The sequence below is a fragment of the Acipenser ruthenus genome, chromosome 17 (genome assembly GCF_902713425.1).
Source record: "Acipenser ruthenus chromosome 17, fAciRut3.2 maternal haplotype, whole genome shotgun sequence".
Lineage (NCBI taxonomy): Eukaryota > Metazoa > Chordata > Actinopteri > Acipenseriformes > Acipenseridae > Acipenser > Acipenser ruthenus.
The window spans coordinates 26,741,108-26,762,863 of record NC_081205.1 but is presented as its reverse complement, the minus strand read 5'-3'; the positions used below and the strand labels follow the sequence as shown (position 1 = coordinate 26,762,863).

The window sequence follows — 21,756 nt, the reverse complement described above, 5'->3', positions numbered from 1 at the left end:
CTTGATAAAACATTGGCGTGAGCCTCTTACTTATCTGCCAGCCAGTATAGGAACCCTATTTCTATAACTCGAAAGCATTCAGAGACATTATCTCTGTTACACGCGAACATAACGAAACAAATTGATATTTAAAATCCAAAAATTGTTTTAAGTTCGTCTATATTCTTAGATGTGAGGAGAGATTAATTTCAACTGGTCGATGAAAATACGGTGGATGTATTTTATTGGTGTAATAATTAAAGGAAAGCAGTGTCTGTGTTACGTCACAGTGAAGTCAAATTTACCGAGCGGACCTTCCTGCTAACACACATAAAGAAAAAAAGAAACTGGCCTCTGTACTATATCGACTTTAATTGAAACTTGATAGTTTACTTTTCAAAAAAGGTTTTTGTTTTTATTGGCACGTAAGAAGAATTGCTGCTAAAGATGGGGGTACCGAAATTTTACCGGTGGATTTCGGAACGATATCCTTGCTTAAGTGAAGTTGTTAAGGAACATCAGGTAGGAGAAGAATTACAGGCCTTCAGTTTTTACAAAATAATAATAATAATAAATAATAATAATAATAATAATCACCAAAACTGTGTTAACTTTTCTTTGTCGTATCATGAATAGTTATGTTGTCAGTAGTAATTGCTTTTTCATGTTGTCTGTATCGTAAAATTTAAAAAATTAAAAAAGTTGAGTGTTGCCGCACGTTAAAAGAATGTATACCGGAAGTTATTTACAATTCATTGCTATTTAAAAAAAAGTTCGCTTTTTAATATTAGTATTATTACTCGCCAGTTCTATTCTTTTTTAAGTGGGGCAGGCAGTCCCACTGTGGACACCCGCTGTGTTGTGTTTCTCAATTTGAGACAGCTAAACCAGCGTTGTACATTCGTCGTGTAATTTACACACCTATTTATTATTGTAAAAAAATGTATACAATTAACTTTATTTTTTAATTATCATTTTCTTAAGAAATTTTACACGGTATAATGGCTACAAGAGTAACAGTTAACGTGGTAATAAAAGTATGCAATACATAGTCAGGTGTATGCAAGACTATCGTTGAGTTACAACACAAGCAGGGTCAATTTTTATTTTTATTTTTTATGAAGCAGTTAGGTTAACATTCAAATTTTTCTCTTCTGATTTAAACTATTTTAAAAGCAAGTTTATATTCTGTTCCTTTATGTGACTCGGTTGTGCTATCAAGTGAACTAATACATTAAACTGGACTCGCACACCCTCCCTGCTCCTACAGATCACTTTTACTGCCATTACATTGCTCCACCTCGGTTTCACAATGACTGTTTAAACAATGGCACAGTGGTGAACATTTTATCATTTTTAAAAACACTTCTATTGCCTCTTTAGATGGCGTAAAGGAAACGTTTCACCAGATGTGCAACAACAATGAAAGTCTCATTCTGCTAAGCGTATTTTGAAATGTCATATGACTTGACCCTCATTTATTTGAGGGTGGGTCTGACTGATGCAGTATTCTCCTTATTCATTTCCATATTACTGTAGTATACTATGGATCAGTCACTTACTTATATTGTAACTTTTTTTTTTTTTAATTCCTCAGATTCCAGAGTTTGATAACCTATATTTGGATATGAATGGTATAATCCATCAGTGCTCTCATCCTAATGACGAAGATGTGCATTTTCGAATCTCGGAAGAGAAAATATTTGCAGATATTTTCCACTATTTGGAAGTGCTCTTCCGCATCATTAAGCCCATGAAGGTTTTCTTTATGGCTGTTGATGGTGTAGCCCCAAGAGCAAAAATGAACCAGCAGCGTGGGAGACGCTTCAGGTAATACACATATAATCTACATTTGTGTCATTTTTATCTATTCAGCCGTGCTGAGCATGGCAAACAGAAAGCCAGCAGCAGTCTGTTTGTATGTGAGAGTTATCCTGCAAACACTGCATATGTTTGTTTGGATACAATTCCCCTGTTGATTAGTGACCCATATCAAACACCTACTTACCGTTCAAGAGCATACCAATACTGATGGCATCATTTGCAAGAAATGAAATGCCATAAGTTGTCAGTTTATCAAATAATATACCACTATAGGAGTAGCATGCTTTAGGTATACTTTATTGTCCTTATTGTTTTATTAATAAAAATGCTGACTTGCTGTATTTATTTATTATTTTTAAGGTCAGCAAAAGAAGCAGAAGACAAAATCAAGAAGGCCTTAGAAAAGGGGGAGACTCTTCCTACAGAGGCCAGATTTGACTCTAACTGCATTACCCCAGGTAGGGATGAGTTGCTGGAAAACCTAACTGAGGCATTTATTGCTTATTGCGGGTGGGGGGGGTATCGCTATTAACCAACTTAATAATGGGCATTGACTGTAAATACTCTTTTGCAGGTGTATTTGACTGTGAGGAAGAGAGTCAGTGTAGAATACACAGTCTATATGCTGTTGTCTACTGTCATATTGCCTTTATTTTTAGCCCAGTGTTGAGGTCATCCAGACACCCAATAATTTGCTTAACTTTTTTTTTTCAATTCAGGGACTGGGTTCATGGCCAGGCTACAAGAGCAATTAAAGTATTTTGTAAACAGCAAGATTTCTACAGACAAATCATGGCAGGGGGTGCATGTTTACCTGTCAGGTCATGAGGTATGTACTTTTCAAAACTAATAAAGATGTTAATAATGTGTGTTTTGCGTCATGTTAAAAAGTAGCAGCATATTCTCAGAGAAACTACTAATGCTGCTATTGATTGTAATACATTTGTTTGTTTGTTTGGTTTTGTTTAAGACTCCAGGTGAAGGAGAACACAAAATCATGGAGTTCATTAGATCAGAAAAAGCAAATCCTGATCATGACCCCAATACCAGACACTGCCTTTATGGGTTGGATGCTGATCTGGTATGTGTTACTTCTCTATTTTCACTTAATATGTAAAACCTGTATAATGGGGTTGGGCGGTAATGACATTAACCCATATTATTGGATAGACATCTCGATAATATCATTATTAAATAATTTTTTATAATTGTTATTGTGACGTTCTCCCTTTTTGAAGTTTTCACTCATTTTACAAGCTCAACCACTGCTCTCTCCCATTATAGAGGGGATATTTAAGTAATTTCCCCTCCTTCCCCAATTAAATTCAGTTTTAATAAAATTGTATTCAAACATTGTATACTGAAAGTGGCATTATCCTTATGTATTCATATTTTTTCTTTGTACAGATTATGCTTGGATTGACAAGCCATGAGCCACACTTCTCTCTTCTAAGAGAGGAAGTTCGATTTGGGGGAAAAAAATCACAGAAAAGGTACTTTTTTTTTTTTTCTTCCCCCAATCTTAGTAGTAAACATGGATTTGGTACTGTGCAGACTGATTGTAAAATTAATAAATTATTGGTTTGAGAACTTGGGTGCTGACAACCCATGTACCCATGTATTGAAGCGATTAAAGAACAAGCATTTGGGCTTTTCTCCACACCCATCAAAAAGGCTTAGATTATTCAAATGCAAAACTATAAATGATTGAATGCAAAATAGAATAATACTAGTATGTAAATACCATGGCTAAAATATTTTTATAAATCTATTAACTAGACCAGGGGTGTCCAACTCTGGTCCTGGAGAGCCCCTATCCAGCAGGTTTGATATGGTGTCTTTACACCATCAGTGGCTAAAGATCTGGAACACCTGTTAATCTTGACTAATTAAGACAATATTGGTTCAATTAAGTAACTGAGAGATGGGTTGAAACAAAAACCAGCAGCCACAGTAGCTCTCCAGGACCGGGGTTGGAGACCCCTGAACTAGACCGTTACAAAGAGATTACTGATTTAGCTGTGTTGCATACTTGAGTTACTTCTTCAATTCACATGCATTTATTATTCATGCATTTAACATCAACTTTCTTTCATTTTGTTTTATTAAAGAATTACAGCACCCGAAGAAACGACATTTCACTTATTGCACTTGTCACTAATGAGAGAATATATTGACTATGAATTTTCAGCTGTGCGAGTAAGTGCAAAATAACTTCTGAGCAAGAATATAATATATATATATATATATATATATATATATATATATATATATATGTATGTGTATATATATATATATGTATGTGTATATATATATATATATATATATATAATATATATATATATATATATATATATGTATATATATATGTAAAGAGTGTTCTTTTGACTATTCTGGAAGAGTGGTAGCTTGATAAAGCAGAAGAGGAGAGGTCTTCAATTCAGTGTGATGTCAGTTGCCATCATGCTGGATTCAAACATTCTCAGGGATGGGGGAAAAAGACTACCATTGCATAGCGGTTTGATCCATTCCTGGTTTTACTATGGGTTTCATAAGATACACATACGCATGTTACCTATTCACTGTGGCTAATAAAGCTTGAAACTGCTGTGCAATAGGAGTCCGTCCCAGTTTCTTTTCGCCCAGCATAATCCCATAATGACTCGCTTATGAGCATTCTTTGAGTAAGCTGCTAAAAGCGGGAGAGCTCCACTGTGAGAGGCAAAAGAATACACCCATATATTATATAATTAACCTCTGTAACAAATGCCATTAATAAAAGAACTATGAATTATGTCTAGTTGACAGCAGTGGAATGTCCCGACCAAACACCACTACCCTTTTAATTGGAGTAACCATAATACTTTATACAGTAGAATACATAAGACCAGACTGGTCTTTTACCTGTTGGTCACACTGGTCTGTATGGTCACACTTTCTTTTATCTTCTTATTAAAATTGTTTATACCAGAATCTCTTTTGAGGGAGATTATGTGCTCTGTAAAAATAAAAAATAATAATAACAAAAAAAAAATTAGAAACCAGAAAATTAAATTCAAGTGTTTGTATTTGCTTCTAACCAAGCCTTGTTTTCACCTATCTCTTCTTGCAGGGCAAAATTTCTTTTGAGTATGACCTTGAACGGATAATTGACGACTGGATATTAATGGGGTTTCTTGTGGGCAATGATTTTATACCTCATCTACCTCATTTGCATATCAACCATGATGCACTGCCACTGCTCTACAGAACCTACATTAGCATCTTGCCAAAACTGGAGGGTAAGTAGTTATTGCTACGGTAAAAAAACACAATGATTAACTGCTTTGCCAACAACGATCATATACTTTGATGTTCATTGGTAAATGCATGGTATTATATTATGATTTGTTTAGTTTTTGTGTGTATTGCATTGACTGATGTTATTTTTACTTTTATCAGGCTACATTAATGACAATGGAAACTTAAACCTGGTGAACTTTGAGAAATATCTTGAAAAACTGTCAGAGGTAACTTATTGGCCTTGTTTATTGATTTGTGTTTGTCCGTGAAATCAGATGATGGAGCTACAGCAGTAGGGCAAACAAGCTGTATCTACATAGGTAATCCAGGTAGCATAAAGTGTTTCAATTTTTTGCCTATTCTAGAATATTTTTTTAATTTTTTTTTTTTTATTTAAAAATTAAGGTTCTTGACTATTGATATTTTCCTACAGTATGACCGTGAACACTTCAATGAAGTCTTTGTAGATCTGAAGTGGTTCGAGAGTAAGGTGGGCAATAAATACCTTAATGAGGCAGCAGGTACTACAGCAGAAGAAGAAAGAAATCGGAATCGGAAGAAGCAAAAGGTAGGGACACTCTTCATTTTAATGCAGATAAGTCTCTTTTAAAAACGTTCTGTTTCTAAACCGAAAATCAATCCTGGAAGGTGGAAGCAATAGTCTTGTTGCTTGTGATGAAGCAACTGCTTCAGAACCCAGAACAGTTAGACATTCCAAACTAACAATAGTTTTAAGCAAATTTTACCATAGTAGCTTGAAAAGTCTCAAATATAGTTTGTATGTTGATGCTATTATTACTTTTTTTTATTATTTGTTGAGAAACAGGAAGATTCTCTCTGTTTAGCTGCTTTGGATGGAAATAAAGAGGTTGATGGCGCTCCTACCAAAGGTAGTTGGATGTCTGTGACCTGAATGTTTTGTTTGTCTGCTTTCTTCCTGATCTTTCTGCTGAAAGCCATTTCATTACTGCTTTTGTTTTTGAATCAACTAGATTGCCCTGATAATGACAATGAGGAAGAAGACCTGTTTGAGACAGAATTCAGACAATATAAAAGGTCCTATTACATGACCAAAATGGGTGTTGAAGTAGTATCAGAGTAAGTTATAATGGTATTCTGACTTGTGTACAAAGATCTAAACTATGCAGTAAATTCGTAGCAGCTTACAGTTTGAGCTAAAATCATCAGTTTCCAGTGGTTTTATGTGTAGATGTACTGGCACTCTGATACAAGCACAAATGCAGTTTTGTTTAATTGTTTGTTTGTTTGTTTGTTTTTGTTTGTTTTCTCAAGTGAGTTCCTGGCTGGTCAAGCAGAGTGTTATGTCCTTGCCATACAGTGGATTTTGCACTATTATTACCATGGAGTCCAGTCCTGGAGCTGGTAAGAATTCCCTGTCTGTGCAAAATAGTTTAAAGATATGTACTCTGGGTCCAAATTCGTGATAGGAATATGACAATTAGTTTTATTACTGTGTAGTGAATATTAAAAATAAAGAGTGGTGGAACAGCTGATGGAAAAACGCTAACAGTAGTGAAATAGCCACTGTATTTCTTCAGACCACGGTGTATACATCCTGTGCATTTATTTTAGTTTTTCTTTCATTCTAGGTATTATCCTCATCATTATGCACCTTACCTGTCAGATATCAGGAATTTTAGCAAGATGAAGCTCCTGTTTGATATGGGAAAACCATTCCTGCCCTTTGAGCAGTTGCTTGGAGTCCTCCCGGCGGCCAGTAAAGACCTGCTTCCCAAGGGCTATCAGGTATGCAGAAATAAAACATACTCTTTACTTAAAACAATAGATACACTATTGTTTACTAATCTAAGAAAATTCAAATGTACATTTGTGTTTATTTTTGTTTTATGTTTTTTATTTAGGACTTAATGATATCAGAAGGTTCTCCTATCCTAGAATATTACCCACTTGATTTCAAAACAGATCTGAATGGCAAGCAGCAGGAATGGGAGGCTGTGGTTTTGATTCCATTTATTGATGAGGTAAGAGCAGTTGATTTCAGTGTTCTCATGGGTTGTCTTGTTTTAAGCTGTTTCACGTTCATGTGGACCGTGTTCAGCCAGTAGTTGCCACAATCAGATTTATAAACTTCTAAATCTATTTGTTTGTTTAGCATGTGAAGTTATTTTAACTTCAGGTACACCCTTTTTTTGTCATTACAGAAACGCCTACTGGCCGCTATGGAACCCAATAGCAAGTTTTTGACCATGGATGAAAAGCAGAGAAATCGGCACAGTGAGTGTGCTGTGTACTGCTACGATAAGGACGTAGAATTCCTATATCCCTCGCCACTGCCAGACAAATTCCCTTCTCTTGTGAAATGTCATGCAAGGTAATGCTTTTTTTTGTTGCAGACATAGCATTTCCAATTGAAATAAAATATTTGGTTTTAAATTATGCATTCTGTGCTGCTTCAATAATGTATTCAAACATATGTTTATATATATATATATATATATATATATATATTATTTTTATTTTTTTCTTTTAGGTATAAGACGATACCCATGGATGCTTGGCATGTAGACCTTACCTATGTTGGAATTAAAGTTCATAACAGTGACGTGTATTTCTGTGGCTTCCCTACACTGAAGCATATCAAACACAAGGTAGATTATCTGAATTTGGATTTTCTTCGAATGCAAAAACTTTTTTTAATCATCACTTTTGCCATCACAAACTGATGTATTATTTTCTGTTTTGATCATTTCTTTCAGTTTTACAAAAAGAAGAACAGTGTGCAGGTGTTCCAGCAGAGCAGTCGTGGAGAGAGTATGATGCTGGAAATCATGCCTAGTGATGAAGAGACGCCAGTAAGCAATCTTGTTATTGTATTTCTGGAGCTAATGGTACCGGGGGGGGGGGGGGGGGTTGTGTTTTGAAATCATTCTAACATTATTTGTCTTGGTCATCTCCTACAACTATAGCCAGAAGTTTAACATCTGGTAGAATGTTAGGTTTGATACATTAATAAAAAAAATAAGAAACTATAAAAAATAACTTAGATCTTTTATTTAACATCATGTAATCAAAGACACTACCAAATTATATTGCAAAGGTCTACCGGAAGCCATAATAGTAGTACAGTATTTCATGTCAGATTTCAAAATGTCACTTTTTTAAATTTGTCAATTTGTTGTTAAGTATGTGGACAACTACAAAGCGGTATGTAATTCAATATGTTAACGTAACATAATTCAGTAGGTTTCATTCAACTTTTATGCAACATTAGTTACTTCTATAGGGTGATGCAAAACTTTTGGCCTTATCTGTACATCTAGAACAACTAGGTTAAATGTAATTCAAATTAATGTATTTACAAGTTTCAGACATGTTCTTACCCCACAGGTCGTTATACAGCTCTCTCTTTCCCTAAAAAGATCTACCTTCTAAACCCTTTTCTTCATCGTGTGTTTTGCAAACAGAGGAAGTGCCTCCTCAGAATTTGGTCTACCTCAGCTGGAATGAAATACACTAAATAGACCATCCGCTATTGCTGGAAAATCGACCTTTCATAACACACAGCCAGGGCATATATTTCAATAGTAAAATTGATATCCATAAATACTGTACCACATGCCTATCAGAATCAGTCTGAAGTGTTTATTTATGTATTTATTTTCTATAGAGGTGTGAGGATGTTGCGTCTTTGGTCCTTGGTAAATCTGTGTTTGTGAACTGGCCCCATTTGGAGGAAGCTCGGGTTGTTGCTGTCTCTGATGGAGAAACAAAGTAAGTCTGATTTGCATTCTGACATCAGCTGCTTGACTGTGTTTTGCCAGAAAACTGTACAGACATTCTAAAATACCAAAGGCCATTGTGTCCAACCTGCTCTATTAAACTGAGACTTTTTTTTTTTTAAGGTTTTTTTTGGAGGAGCCACTTGGGGAGCAGAAGCTTTATACAGGGAAAACAGTTCCACCCACAAAAATGGCTTACCTGAGTGACAAAGAACAGAACACTTGGCTAAAAGAAGTGCAAGGCATTTCAGAATTGTAAGTGAAGTCCCTCTTAATTCAAGCTTCTCACATCGAATAGTTTCATTTCTTGTGTGTAAACTGGGATGAACTGTATAAGCAGTTTTATAGAATCTGTGAATTACAACCTCTGCACTGCACATGCACATTTTAAGGTTGTCCCACAGTCCTGCTGGTTTTGTACTGAAATATTTCTAGGTGACTTTAAACTATGTTCTTTTTAATTAAAATGTCTATGCATGAGAAACCAGACTCCTATCAACTTTCCAAAACTGTCATTTCGGTAATTTAAACAGTCTAACTATTATTTATTTTTGTGCTGTCCTTCTTTAATTTTTTTTTTCCCCACCATAGTTATAACAGAAGAAAAGGAATTGTTATAAATGAAACGGCTGTGCTCCTGTTTGCCCAGCTGCTGACAGGTCGGAAATACGTGTTGAATCAGAACGGGGAAGTTCACCTGGAGAAGCAGTGGTCGAAGCAGATTATTCCTTTTGTTTACCAAGCTGTTGTTAAGGTAATAGCTTGAAAAAAAAAAAAGTTCCATCTAAAGAAAATGATTTAAAATCACTACTGTGTGTATTTGAATTGTTTACTGGAGATCAGCACGGCATCTGTGCTTGGTCTTTTAATATCTCATAAGACATCGGCCATTGTGAAGGATTACAATTCCTGAGCTAGATGTAGAACAGTATAGGGCATTCCTGCAGTGTAAGGTTGCATGCGACATGTATTTAAGAAGGTAGTTAGAGGAAGCTCAGATGAGGGTAGGTGCAGTTTATTGTTTAAAAGTGCACCTGCTGTAAGGAAGAAAGCATAATGACAGCAGCATAGGGAACCTTTTATTCATTTACATGTGTTCTGTAATGTACAAAAATAATAATTTCTTCTTTTATTCTTTTAAACAGGATATTGTATCATTTGATTCTAGTTTCTCCAATTTCAAAACAATTGATGAGTTGTTCTCTCCTGAAACCACAGTCTTCATGCTTGGAAATCCATACTATGGATGCATGGGCGAGGTTTGTTCAATATCCATTATTTAAGCAATAATCGATATAAAAAATAGTATAGTGTCTTATAAATTGTATAAACTCTGAGTGTTATTTTTGTATGTATTTTAATTTCTATAATTATCCAGGCAGGTTATAATAGATTTTGAATTTTTTTTTTTAGACAGCTGAAATGTTTTGCATTGACATATATAATTAAAATGTTATTAAGTTGTGTAGCCTAACTTGTAGAACTGTTTAAACATGAAAAATGACTGCCTGGTGTGCATGACGAAGTGTAATTTATATATACTGATGCACAATGAAAACACAACAGTAGCTCATTGGGCACATACATAATGTTATTTACATTTTAAATAGTGAAGAGATAGGTTTGTTGATTGTTTGCGTAGTATTGTTCCTTGGGATAACAAAATACTGAGCTGAAGTCATGTGATTTCATTAAAACGCCAGGTGCTCAGTGTTTGGTATTCGAGTTGAGATAAATTTGCCGAAATGAGTTGATTTAAGAATCTGTATAAATAGTCATTCGAAAAGACATGATTTTAATTAACGCAAGAACAGCAAAAGATATGACCATGCCCCACTTGAGTATTGAAGATTGCCTGGTTGCTATTGGCATGATTTGAAGGCGGCCTGTCTGGGAGAGAAGTTGCCCGGAGAATGATATGTTCTGCTTCAACAATGAGCAGATTAGTCCAGAGAAACCAGGAAACCTGCTCTGTGAGGGACAGGCCACGTTTTGGAAGGCAGAGGGTCACTACACCAGCCCACGACCGTTACTTCAGACTGATCCATCTGCGTAATCGTTTTTAGACTGCAGTGGCTACAGCACGAGAAATTCCAGGAAGAAATAACCCGCACATTAGCAGAATGACTATAGCTCGACATCTGCATGAAAATGATTTGCGTGCTCGGAGGCCATTCAGGGGTAACATGTTGAAGGCTGAGAGACAAAGTCACTGTCTTCTGTGAGCCAGCGAACATCTGAGGTGGCGGCAGAGAGAGTGGTGGAGTGTTTTATTCACCGATGAATGCTGTTTTGCCCTCACAGACCTGATGGAAGACAACGTGTGTGGAGACGTGGTGAGCATTATGCTGATTGTTGCGTTGTTTAAGCCAACTGGTGGGGCAGTGGAAGTGTGATGACGTGGGGAGGAATCTCCTTTAACACAAGAACTCCTTTGGTGTAGATTGAGGACAACCTTACTGCTCAGCGATACATTGACAAAGTCCTTGAGGCAGTTTTTCCATTCCTGCAAGCCAATCCGGAAGTGTCGATTTTCCAGCAGGACAATGCAAGACCACACAGTGCTAGGATTACAAATGCATGACTTCGGGGGAGTTCCCGAGTGGCACATCATGGAGTGCAGGATACGCCAGTTCGAGTCCAGGCTATTCACCTGCCGACCGTGGACGGGAGTTCCCAGGGGGCGGTGCACAATTGGCCGAGTGCCGCCCAGGGGGACGGGGCTTAGGTCGGCCAGGGTGTCCTCGGCTCGCCGCACACCAATGACCCCTGTAGACTGGCCGGGCGCCTGCGGGCTTGCCTCTAAGCTGCCCAGAGCTGCGTTGTCTTCCGACTCTGTAGCTCTGGGTTGGCTGCATGGCGGGCTTGCAGAGTGAAAAGAAGCGGTCGACTGACAGCACACATTTTGGAGGACAGCGTGTGTTTGTCTTTGCCGCTCCCAAGTCAACGCAGGGGTGGTAGCAGTGAGCTGAGCCTAAAAATGTAATTGGATATTTCAAATTGGGAGAAAAACAAGATAAAAAAAAATTGCATGACTTCAAGAAAACAATTTCAAAGTCTTGCCGTGGCCAGCTTTTTCTCCTGACCTGAGTCCAAGTGACATCTGTGGGACCAAATCGCCAGTGCCATCCATAGGAGACAACCACGACCAGCCAACCTTTGCTGGCTGGCTGCAGCTGCACAGGAAGAGTGGTGGAACACACTAGTCTATCCAGAGGCTGATCAGGTCTATGCGTCAACGCTGCCAGGATTGTGTTAATGCTCTGGGAGGTCGTACCTGATACTAACTTTGTAATGTTTTCATTTTGATAGTGTGTCACGTTTCATATTGAAAACTTATGATTTTTTGATCTGTATTTTTTTCTGTGATTTTGTTTATCTGTTTAAAATATTTGATTAAACCCATTAGACCTGAGTGTTGCATTTCTTTTGTGCATCTGTGTGTGTGTGTGTGTAATAGAAATCAAATGTCAATGTAGTGATTTCTTGGCATTACAAAGTGAATGTTTTTACAGACACAGGTGTCCTCTGATGTTATCGGAGAAGGAAGAATTCGGGTTATTTTCACCATTCCCTGTGAACCTCAGCTTGATGCCTTGATACAGAACCAGCATGTAAGTACCCTACATACTGTCTTCAGTTTCAGTTACTGTCCCTCAGCTGACACTGTTGAAACAGGGTCTTGGTATGGTTGGTGACAGACCCACACGCTCAATCAATCACAAGGAGAACCCCAAACTTTGTCCTGATGAACGTAATTTGAAATTTTAGAATAATCTTTCAGATGAACACCATGCCCATATAGCTGTGTAACAGTAAAAAACGGCTTAATACAATGTATTTCCCCCTTTACAGAAATATTCTATAAGGTATAACCCTGGGTATGTTTTGGCAAGTCGTCTCGGAATCAGTGGATATCTTGTCTCCAGATTTTCAGGAAGTATCTTTATTGGGAGAGGTTCCAAAAGAAAGTAAGTATCTGCTTCTTTGAACTGAGCAAAATATTTATTTTGTTGTTGTTAATGGCACCACACATTTTCTGAATTTTATTTTTGTTTTTAAATCAGCCAACATGGAGAACAGAAAGCTAACGTTGGACTAAACCTGAAGTTTAACAAGAAAAATGAAGAGGTACCTGGGTATACAAAAAAGTCTGGGAACGAATGGCTGTATTCAGTTGCAGTTGAAGAGCTCTTGGCAGAGTATGTGGAAAGGTATGTAAAAGAGTGTGTTGTATTTAATTAACCTTTTAGTTCTGTTTAAACACAAACTATATATATATTTAAATTACATCCTAATGAAGATTAAATGACTTTTTCAGGTTCCCTGAAGTTTTCAGCTATGTTTCCAAAAACAGTCACAATGACGTGTTCTATGAGGATGATATCTGGCCTGGAGAGGAAGAGAATGGGTAGGTAACCTACAGAGAAATAATAAAACTTCCCAAGGCAGTAATACACTGTTCAAACAGAGCAACAAGGATTAGAAGGCTGTTTATTCAATATGCTTCTTCATTGTAGAGCTTCAGGATGTCCTGCATTGCTAGTCTTGAGGCAGATCAATGTGTCTAAGCCCTATTGCACTGTTTGACTTTGATCATCTCAGACACAGATACTAAAAGCAGGACATTAAATCAATAGAGTTTAATGAACAGTTTGGATTATTTTGAATTAAAATGGTTTGTTATGGTACCTGCAACTATATAATATTTTATAGCTGTGGCTAGTAAAACAGAAGTAGAGAAGAAAAAACTTTTTTTTTTCTTTCAAAAACAGAGCAGAAAGGGTTCATGAAATTACAGCCTGGCTGAAGGCGCATCCAGTTAGCTCATCATCCAGAGCCTCCTGTGATCAGCAGATACTGGACACACTGATCGTGGAGAAGATTGAAGAAGAACTGGAGAAGTGCAAGGTAAGTGCCACTTAACCAGCAAATCAGTGTCCAAGAAGTAGTGCTAGGATATAGTTGTTTAATCATTTCTCTGTAATTTTACAGCAAACAAGAAGCAATAAGAAAGTGAGAGTCACTGTGAAGCCACACTTGTTGTTCAGAGTGAGTACTTTTTTTAAATGTATTTTTATAGATCATTTTGTGTTGCATATTTTATATGCTGAATTTGCTTAACAAGCACCACTGCAATTGAAAGGGTTTATAAATTAAGTGTTGTGTATTTCAAAATCCTGTATTAAAAATATGTTTAATAGCCATAATAGGCTTTTTATAAACTATCAAAGCTTCTTATGTACTTACCTCAATTGTCATATGTTGAACTTGCTCTGAAAACTCTTCCCTTGTTCATTTGCAGCCCTTGGAGCAGCACCATGGAGTGATTCCTGACAAGGATGCCGAGTATCATTTGTTCGACCGGGTTGTGAATGTCAGAGAGAGCTTCTCTGTTCCTCTGGGGCTCCGAGGCACTGTCATAGGAATCAAAGGAGGTAAGAGATTGAGCAGTATAGCTTATCTGCATCATACTAGGATGGAATGGTTATCTCTGTACCTTTCTAAGTAATTCAGGATTGTCATTAATGCTTGTCCATAGACACTGTAGGACACTGTTTGTGTAGTATCACCACAGCTGCATTCCATTCCCATCTAACCATTCCACTATATGCCCCCAACTACCTTTATTTGGAGTATAGAAATTACAAAACCGCACAGAAAAGTTAAACCTAAGAGAGCCACACAATTTTAACCCTCTGCGGTCCATTTATTCGCGCCTGTCAGGCGTGTTGGGTCCAATTTATTTTCACACAAGCTGTTTGTTTTACACACGCTGTTTAAAAGTAATTTTATTCATAGTAAAACAGGTTTAAAAGGCACTGCATATCAACAGTACACTCAGTACTGCATCTCCAGCCCTGCCCCACTCCTTGTTCGCTGTATTTATCACGTACCTCTTCATAGTAGTGCATACTGATAAATCATCTCCTGATCACTCATTTTATCACCAAACTCCTCAATTATGCTATTCAAGTCATTAGTAATATATATATAACATCTCAAAAAGCTTGGCAAATGTCCGCAAAAGTCTTTGAGCGCTGGATGCGGAAGCAGCTATCTTGTTTGTTTATATCCGTGTTATGTCTGTGGTGAAGGGACTATGCGTATTGCTCAGATCCGCCTCTGTTTTTTTTTTTTCGGCTTCTATCGGCCTCACTTTGCCATTGAAAGCTTTTCTCGGCTTTTTCCGGAGAAAAACGACAGGGTCCGAAATGTCGACGTAGGACCGCAAAGGGTTAAGCTACATATTTTAACAGAAGCAATTTAAACAAGCAATTTGTAAAGTAGTTCATATTTTCGGAAATGTTTGATTTTTTTACAAGCCTATTCTGTCTTTGCTGAGTCGTTTGATGCAATTATCTGTTCACAGCTGAAAGAGAAGCTGAAGTTCTGTACGAAGTATTGTTTGATAAAGAATTTGCAGGTGGACTTACAATAAGGTTAGTGATAACCAGTACTTTTATTTTATGGTACAGAAACTTTCTTCTAATGCTTAACATTACGTTTTCTTCAGAACATAGCAGCCTAGAAATGCCAAAACGGCTCCAGGGCATTTTGTTGACAATACATGATAGCAAGAGGAGAGATTTGTCCACAGTAACCTTCCACGGTAACAAAAAAAAATACCTATTCAGCCCATCAGTGCTTGTCCTAGTGACTAATTTGATCTCAAGTCGATTCTTAGAAAGGATCCCAACGATTCAAACTTTGAAAGAACTTACTGTTTTAAAGGATTTTAACTAGGATGTTAAACCCGTGATTTTTGCTTTAGGTGTTCTCCAGGCCGGGGATACCGACTCCCACCAAGTGCCTTAGTTAATCTGACGCATGGTAGCCGACTGGAAAACGGATTTCAGAAACTGACTGCCATAGTGAAACCACAGCCAGCGTCTGCTTCCCCGCACAGCACCTACTCAGCAACCGCTCAGAAAGTGCAGATTGGAGGCCTCAACCATTCTCCACGCTCACCTTTTGTGCCCACCCAGGTAAGTCTTAAAGCATACAAGTGTCCTCTTGAAATATTAAACCCATTGATACCTGGCTGATGCAAAAACAAGTACTGAAGGCCGCCTTGTTTTTTGTCACTTATTTAGCAGCTGAATGGTGGAAAGCAGCACTATGATCTCAGGGCAGAAAACCATGCGAACCGCCACTCTCCACAGAAAGCATTAAATCAGAGTACTGCACAGAAGGTAGTAACTGTGTTACTCATAATTGTGTGTGTTCCAGTATTTTACTTTTTATGTCATTTTTATAGTTTGTGTAAGCTAGCCTGAAAGCCAACTCTCCTCTTCTTTTAAAGAGCCATGTTAAAGATGATGAGTTTTCAAATGTGTGGCAGTCATTGCAAGGTTCAGGGAACCCTCAAAATCCTCCACACCACTGGCAAGAGAATGTAAGTACATAAGGGGTGTTGGCAAATATATGCATGGTAAAAAAAAAAAAAAAAAAAGAAAGAAAAACTTGTTTAATTGGGACCACTTATTTTTTAATTCACAGTCTTCTGGTACTCTGTAATGTACTGTGAAACAGTACCGTTTGAACGCCGAATGCTGGACTCTATAAATAAAATGTTGCTTACAATAATTGGCAGTCATTAAATAAAATATTAACATTTTAAATTTAAAATAGACGAATTTTTATATATATATATATACTGTATATATATAGTCACACTATATAGAACACCATTACATCATGTAAGAATAAATCATGGATTTGAATATAAACAATAACAAGTAGTTGTCATGCTGTCAAAAACCTATAAATACCTCCAATGTTTTGATTCAAACACAGGCTCCCTTGGGAAAGGTATGTACAACATATTGAAACCATTGGGCAACTGTAATAGAGAAGAAAGATGCATAAAAGCTTTATATATATATATATATATATAATCTTCTCTATTACAGTCAAATAAATATGGATCAGGAGATCAATCCCATAACAGTGTCAAGGGACAGCAGAGACAGAAACAAGAATATCTAGACCAGCAGGGGTGTTCAAGAAAATGTAAGTAGAAAAATTGACTTTTGCCTGCTGAATAGCTCATTTTAATTGATATGCAACTTTTCTGCCTTTCAACTTTTTACGTTATCCTGTATATGAATAACAAAAAAGATAATGTAGCTTAAAAAAATTCTGTAATATACATTCAAAATGTATTCATCATTTTGAAGACCAGAAGGATAAAAAATGTTGTAACTGTCCATTCACTGCGTCATCCGCTTCAACTATCCTGTGTCAGATACGTGACAACCCAAGTACGCCTTATCGTCATTGGTTTAATAGATATTTCATATTTAATAGTATGATTTTGAAACTGTAGTTAAAGCTCCCAGTCTCTACCTGCATTCTGTTGCATACATGTTCCTAATAAGGTTCCCTGAACTTTGTTTTCTAGTCAAAGATGATGTCAGGAATCAGCAGAATGAAGCCCAACAACAGGTGAACAGAGCCCAAAATAAACCTGTAGGAAGGAGTGCTCTGCTTAACACTGAACCACAGAAAGCAATTATTTCACTGTATGTCTAGTTTACATATGGAATACAGTTACAGTGGGATTGTAATTTGAGTGGGAGGTAGCTGCAGAATGAAAGTGCATTGACTGTCTCACTAGGGTCCTTCCATCTGTTATTTTGTAATGTATGTCTGCAGTAGTAAAATATATGCTAATATACATGTATTTTTTGGTGTAAAAGTCTCTCAGACTATTGGTATACAGCAGTGAATCTATCTGGAAATAAGTTGATTGTTAGGGTGGGTGTATACTTACTGTGTTAATATTTTAGAGTTCTGGTGGCAATGAGAGACAGAATATCCGAGTCCTGAAACGGAATGAAGATTATAATGCAGTCTCTACTGCCCATCCCTTGGGCTCAGTGCACACTCCTTCAAGGAAGGTAAGAGCCTGCTGTCCAATGGACTACAGGTACAGCAGTCATGGGATGTTCTACTGTCTGTGGTGTTAAATACAAGTTCCTGTAAAGCACTATCCCAACTGTCAAACATTGGACTGCGTTATACTTACTGATATACTGCGTTATGGATACGGCTCTTAGTTTCTTGGATTTACAGGAATTAATCCAGTGTGTTTTCAGCTCTTTTTTTTTAAAAAACTTTATTAATTCAGTACCTTCATTGTAGTTCCCAGAATATTGGGGGGGGGGGACCTATTGTGTAAGAAAGGCTTGCTTTATACAGTAGTGCCTAACATTGTAAGTAGTAGCAGTCCAAGTAAATCACATTTTTACCTTTGCAAGCTAAGATATAAAATGAGTACATATGTTTAAACGTACAGGCATTATATAGATCTTTCAATTGTTTCAGGCACCCACTGAGTTTGAAGAGTTGATAGCTAATTTGAAGATTTCCAAAGGTAATGAGGCCCAGCCAGCTCAGACCAAAGAGGAATTGTCGAATGAAGAGCCTTTGTCTCCTCAGTCATTTGCAATGGTGAGTAGAAAGGTATTCAGCTATTGGACATTTGACTTTCCACAGACTCTGGATCTTGCAATAGCACTTCAAAAGCTGCATAAGGCACACTTTTGACAGTACGTCAACTTTTATCTTTCCAGAAGGGGACGCTGATGCTTAAAGAGATGTTAAAGATTGATAGTTCAAGCTCTGTGCCAGCTGATAAAGACAAGCAGTCATCTACTGTGGCAGCATACCCATCAAACCCAGCCAATACCACCGGTCACCATTCTAGGAGAAGATCCACCAAAAAGCTTGGTAATTATGTCTGTGTCACTAATACATAAAACCACTTCTCGGTTTGTATCTTATGGTCATTGGCCTTTAATGGTTTTATTTCCTTGCACTATTTATTTCCTTGCACTATGACAAGTGTATAGAACTAAGTTAAAAATTTGGGCCCGTACTAGCAACGTCTGTATCTTGTTTGCATTCTGTCACTGATGTTACTTTTACACATGCAGCCGCCCACATCAACACGCCTCATGTAGCTGGAGCCCCACAGCATGGGCAGGGATCAGAGACCTCCGTCCAGCACCATGGACCTCCACAGCCCCCAGTGCCTACAGTGGTAACGGAGCTGTCCCGCGTTTGTGCCAGCCTCGGAATGTCACAGCCAGAATTCGGCTATCTTAGAACGCCGCAGGTAAACCAAGACAAAACTGTATCCTAGCCATTGCTGAGCACTTTTAAATGCAGAGTGTTTCATAGAGTGAACTTAAAATGTAATCTACCAGGCTTGATTGGAAAGCAATGTTTTCCATTTCATAGCACATATTATTCTATAGTAAATACTGGGTAAATATTTAACTACTGATGTGAAGTGTAACAAAGAGATACAGTTTGTTAAGGTAAGCTGGCCTTGCTTTAATCTTTTGTTTTCTATGACAGGGTATGGCTGTGTGTCAGGTGAAATTGTCAAGTGGTTTATTAGTGCATGGACCTCAGTGCCAATCGGAAAATGAAGCAAAAGAAAAAGCTGCATTGTTTGCTTTACAGCGGCTGGTAAGGAAACTGACTGTTCTCTTATATGGAACGACTTTTGTGTTTTTGTTTAATTTAGCCTGTCAATCCATTAATGCTATTCCTTTGTCACACAGAGCTCTGTTGGGTCCGGGTTCCCTCTGCCTCAACACATGTTCTCGAATCTTCAACAGATCAGAACTGCTTTCCCAACCGGCCCTATCCCCTCTGTCTTTGGCCAGCCCCCTGGTAAGTTGTGCAGTGTTTACTGAAAATACACTTTTTAAAGAACATATGACCCACATTTTGTAAGGATAATATAATTCAGTTTGTATTATTGATTTACAGGGAATTTAATGATGCACCCTACTCCCCATGGTTACGGCCAGATGCATTGGGGAGCTCCAGTTCAGGTCCATGGACAGCCATTCTATCCGGGCCCATACCAAGGAAATAGACATCCAGCTTCTGCCATGCCTATTGGAACACACAACCAGTTTGTGCCACTACAGGTTAGATTAATGTCTATATCTCACAATTTATAGTGAAACAAACAGATAAATATGTGCAGTACTGCAATATAGATTTCCCAGTCATTTTAAATCAATTTCTGCAGTATTTACATTTGAAACTTTTGTACTGATGTAATTATGTACAGTTTTTTCTTTCTAAATGTGTATACCAAAACAAGTTCTTTGGTGTTCTGAAAAAAAATGTGTTCATTTTCAGGTCACAAAGAAAAGAGCCACTGGCAAGAAGAATTATGAAACCAGAGAATATAATAGCTCTCAGTATGTGAGATCCCAGAAAAATGAACAAGCAGTGAAGCCTCAAGCAGCGGATGTTGCTCCCCAGATGACCACTGCTGCTCCTGGCCATGTAGCCTCTCCTCAGGCATCATTGGCTGCTCAGGAATACCAAGACCAACAGGGCCCTTCCACACCGAGACAGAATCCCAATCCAAATCCAACCACACCAGGCTCCTCAGCTAAACGGAGACCAAGAAAACTGGCAGTGAACTTTGATGCAGCAAAAGTGTCTGAATAATAACTGTTAGAAACTGAGCTATATATCTTTTTTGTTTTACTATTATCATTATGATTCTATCAGTAAGCAAGGACTGCAGGCAGATCGCGTTGAAAACAATGATGTTTTTAAAAATGAAATCACTCTTAGTTCCACAACCCAGTCAATCTATTATCGCTGTATTTCGTCTGGTAATTTTAAACATGTTCACCGCTTTCGGAAATGTAATCATCACGTTACACTTAAAGTAAGTGCACTGCAGCACACTTGTTGTGTCTAGGAATTAAGCGTTTGTTTTGCTGAAGATCATTTCTGTGTCTTTTAATTTGTTGCACCTTTGCTACCACTGTTATTTTAATCCAACTACTGCCGGTAGCTTCTGTGTGTTTTTATTTTATTTTTTTTAATTGACAAAACCATCAGTTTTAGAGTTGCTTTAAAGATTTCAATGTGTTTCTGAATTTTAAAGTTCAGTGGAGCTTAAAAGTTGAAGTACTGCAGACTCCAAGATGAATTATGATCTAGGTCTGCCCACAAACAAGGGGACTGATGTACTTATAAGTTTCTGATCATTGTATTGCCTTAACAACTCTTGTGCGACACTTCCATTGATGACTTGCACATAGGGTTTTGTTTATTAAGTGGCCTACTAAAATTAAATTGGCAGATATGCAGAATTCTGGAATGGAATTTTTTACATGGAAGCAGAATATTATCTTGAATGTCTAGATCTGGAATTGTTGCTTGCCTTTGTTAACAATAGCTGTAGGTGTAATAAATCCCATTATGTTCTCCACCCTCCCCCTTTCTCTCTATGGTAGTGTTATTAGTTTGTCATATTTCTACAGTGTACTGTATATGAACAGCTGCCATATTTAATTTTACACTAGAACCACAAGGGGGGAGGGGGAGTTGATTAAATATGTTTTTTTTGTTCTGTTTTTAAATGAAATCCCAAGTGCTGGTATTTTATAAAAGCTTGCTGTTTTAAGACCTTATTTGTTAATAAATGCACCCCTTGTAATTTTGAATTTTTAACTTTTTTTTTTTAAACCTATCCTGGAAGGAGACTTAATACATCTTTTTACTTTGTTTCAAAAACAAGAAATTAATTATTGTGCTTCATATGTGTTTTACAAAGGCTGTTCAGTTCACAATTCCATTGGGGTGTAAATACAAATGTAATAACAAATACAACTTTTGTTACCACTCTTTGTGTGTTTGTCTAATCATTGTACATTTTATATCTGATTTCAAAGACAGCCCTTCACACAATAATATGAAACGCTTCCTGGTTTGTATCTCTTGGACTACATTGGGAGGACTTATTTTTAAGTTAGCCTGGTTTCTATATTTGCATGTAAGACTTGCACAGTTTTTTGTATTCAGGTTTGCATAGTAGTTTATTTAGACTAGCCATTTTCATTTACTTTACCATTTG

The 21,756-nt window shown here is 37.3% G+C and overlaps 1 protein-coding gene across 2 annotated transcripts; it reads left to right on the top strand.

The window, feature by feature from the left end:
• The first annotated feature begins 88 nt into the window (after positions 1–88).
• Positions 89–21,527, top strand: LOC117423034 (5'-3' exoribonuclease 1). Of its 2 annotated transcripts, none has more exons than XM_034038382.3 (43): positions 89–501; positions 1,577–1,809; positions 2,164–2,261; positions 2,523–2,632; positions 2,774–2,884; positions 3,211–3,296; positions 3,915–4,002; positions 4,916–5,084; positions 5,245–5,312; positions 5,519–5,653; positions 5,912–5,975; positions 6,078–6,183; positions 6,379–6,468; positions 6,696–6,852; positions 6,969–7,088; positions 7,269–7,438; positions 7,598–7,715; positions 7,824–7,919; positions 8,735–8,838; positions 8,970–9,101; positions 9,438–9,600; positions 9,992–10,105; positions 12,362–12,460; positions 12,702–12,817; positions 12,914–13,060; positions 13,168–13,257; positions 13,622–13,757; positions 13,842–13,898; positions 14,152–14,284; positions 15,220–15,289; positions 15,622–15,835; positions 15,944–16,042; positions 16,153–16,245; positions 16,763–16,862; positions 17,254–17,297; positions 17,642–17,752; positions 18,180–18,305; positions 18,428–18,584; positions 18,791–18,972; positions 19,218–19,331; positions 19,427–19,538; positions 19,638–19,801; positions 20,019–21,527. In XM_034038382.3, exons 1-43 carry the CDS (start codon positions 427–429, stop codon positions 20,334–20,336), a joined length of 5,289 nt encoding a protein of 1,762 aa, XP_033894273.1. In that variant the 5' UTR covers positions 89–426; the 3' UTR covers positions 20,337–21,527. The 2 variants fall into 2 exon arrangements, with proteins under 2 accessions (XP_033894273.1, XP_033894271.1); XM_034038380.3 differs by having other exon boundaries at positions 5,906–5,975.
• Positions 21,528–21,756: the final 229 nt, after the last annotated feature.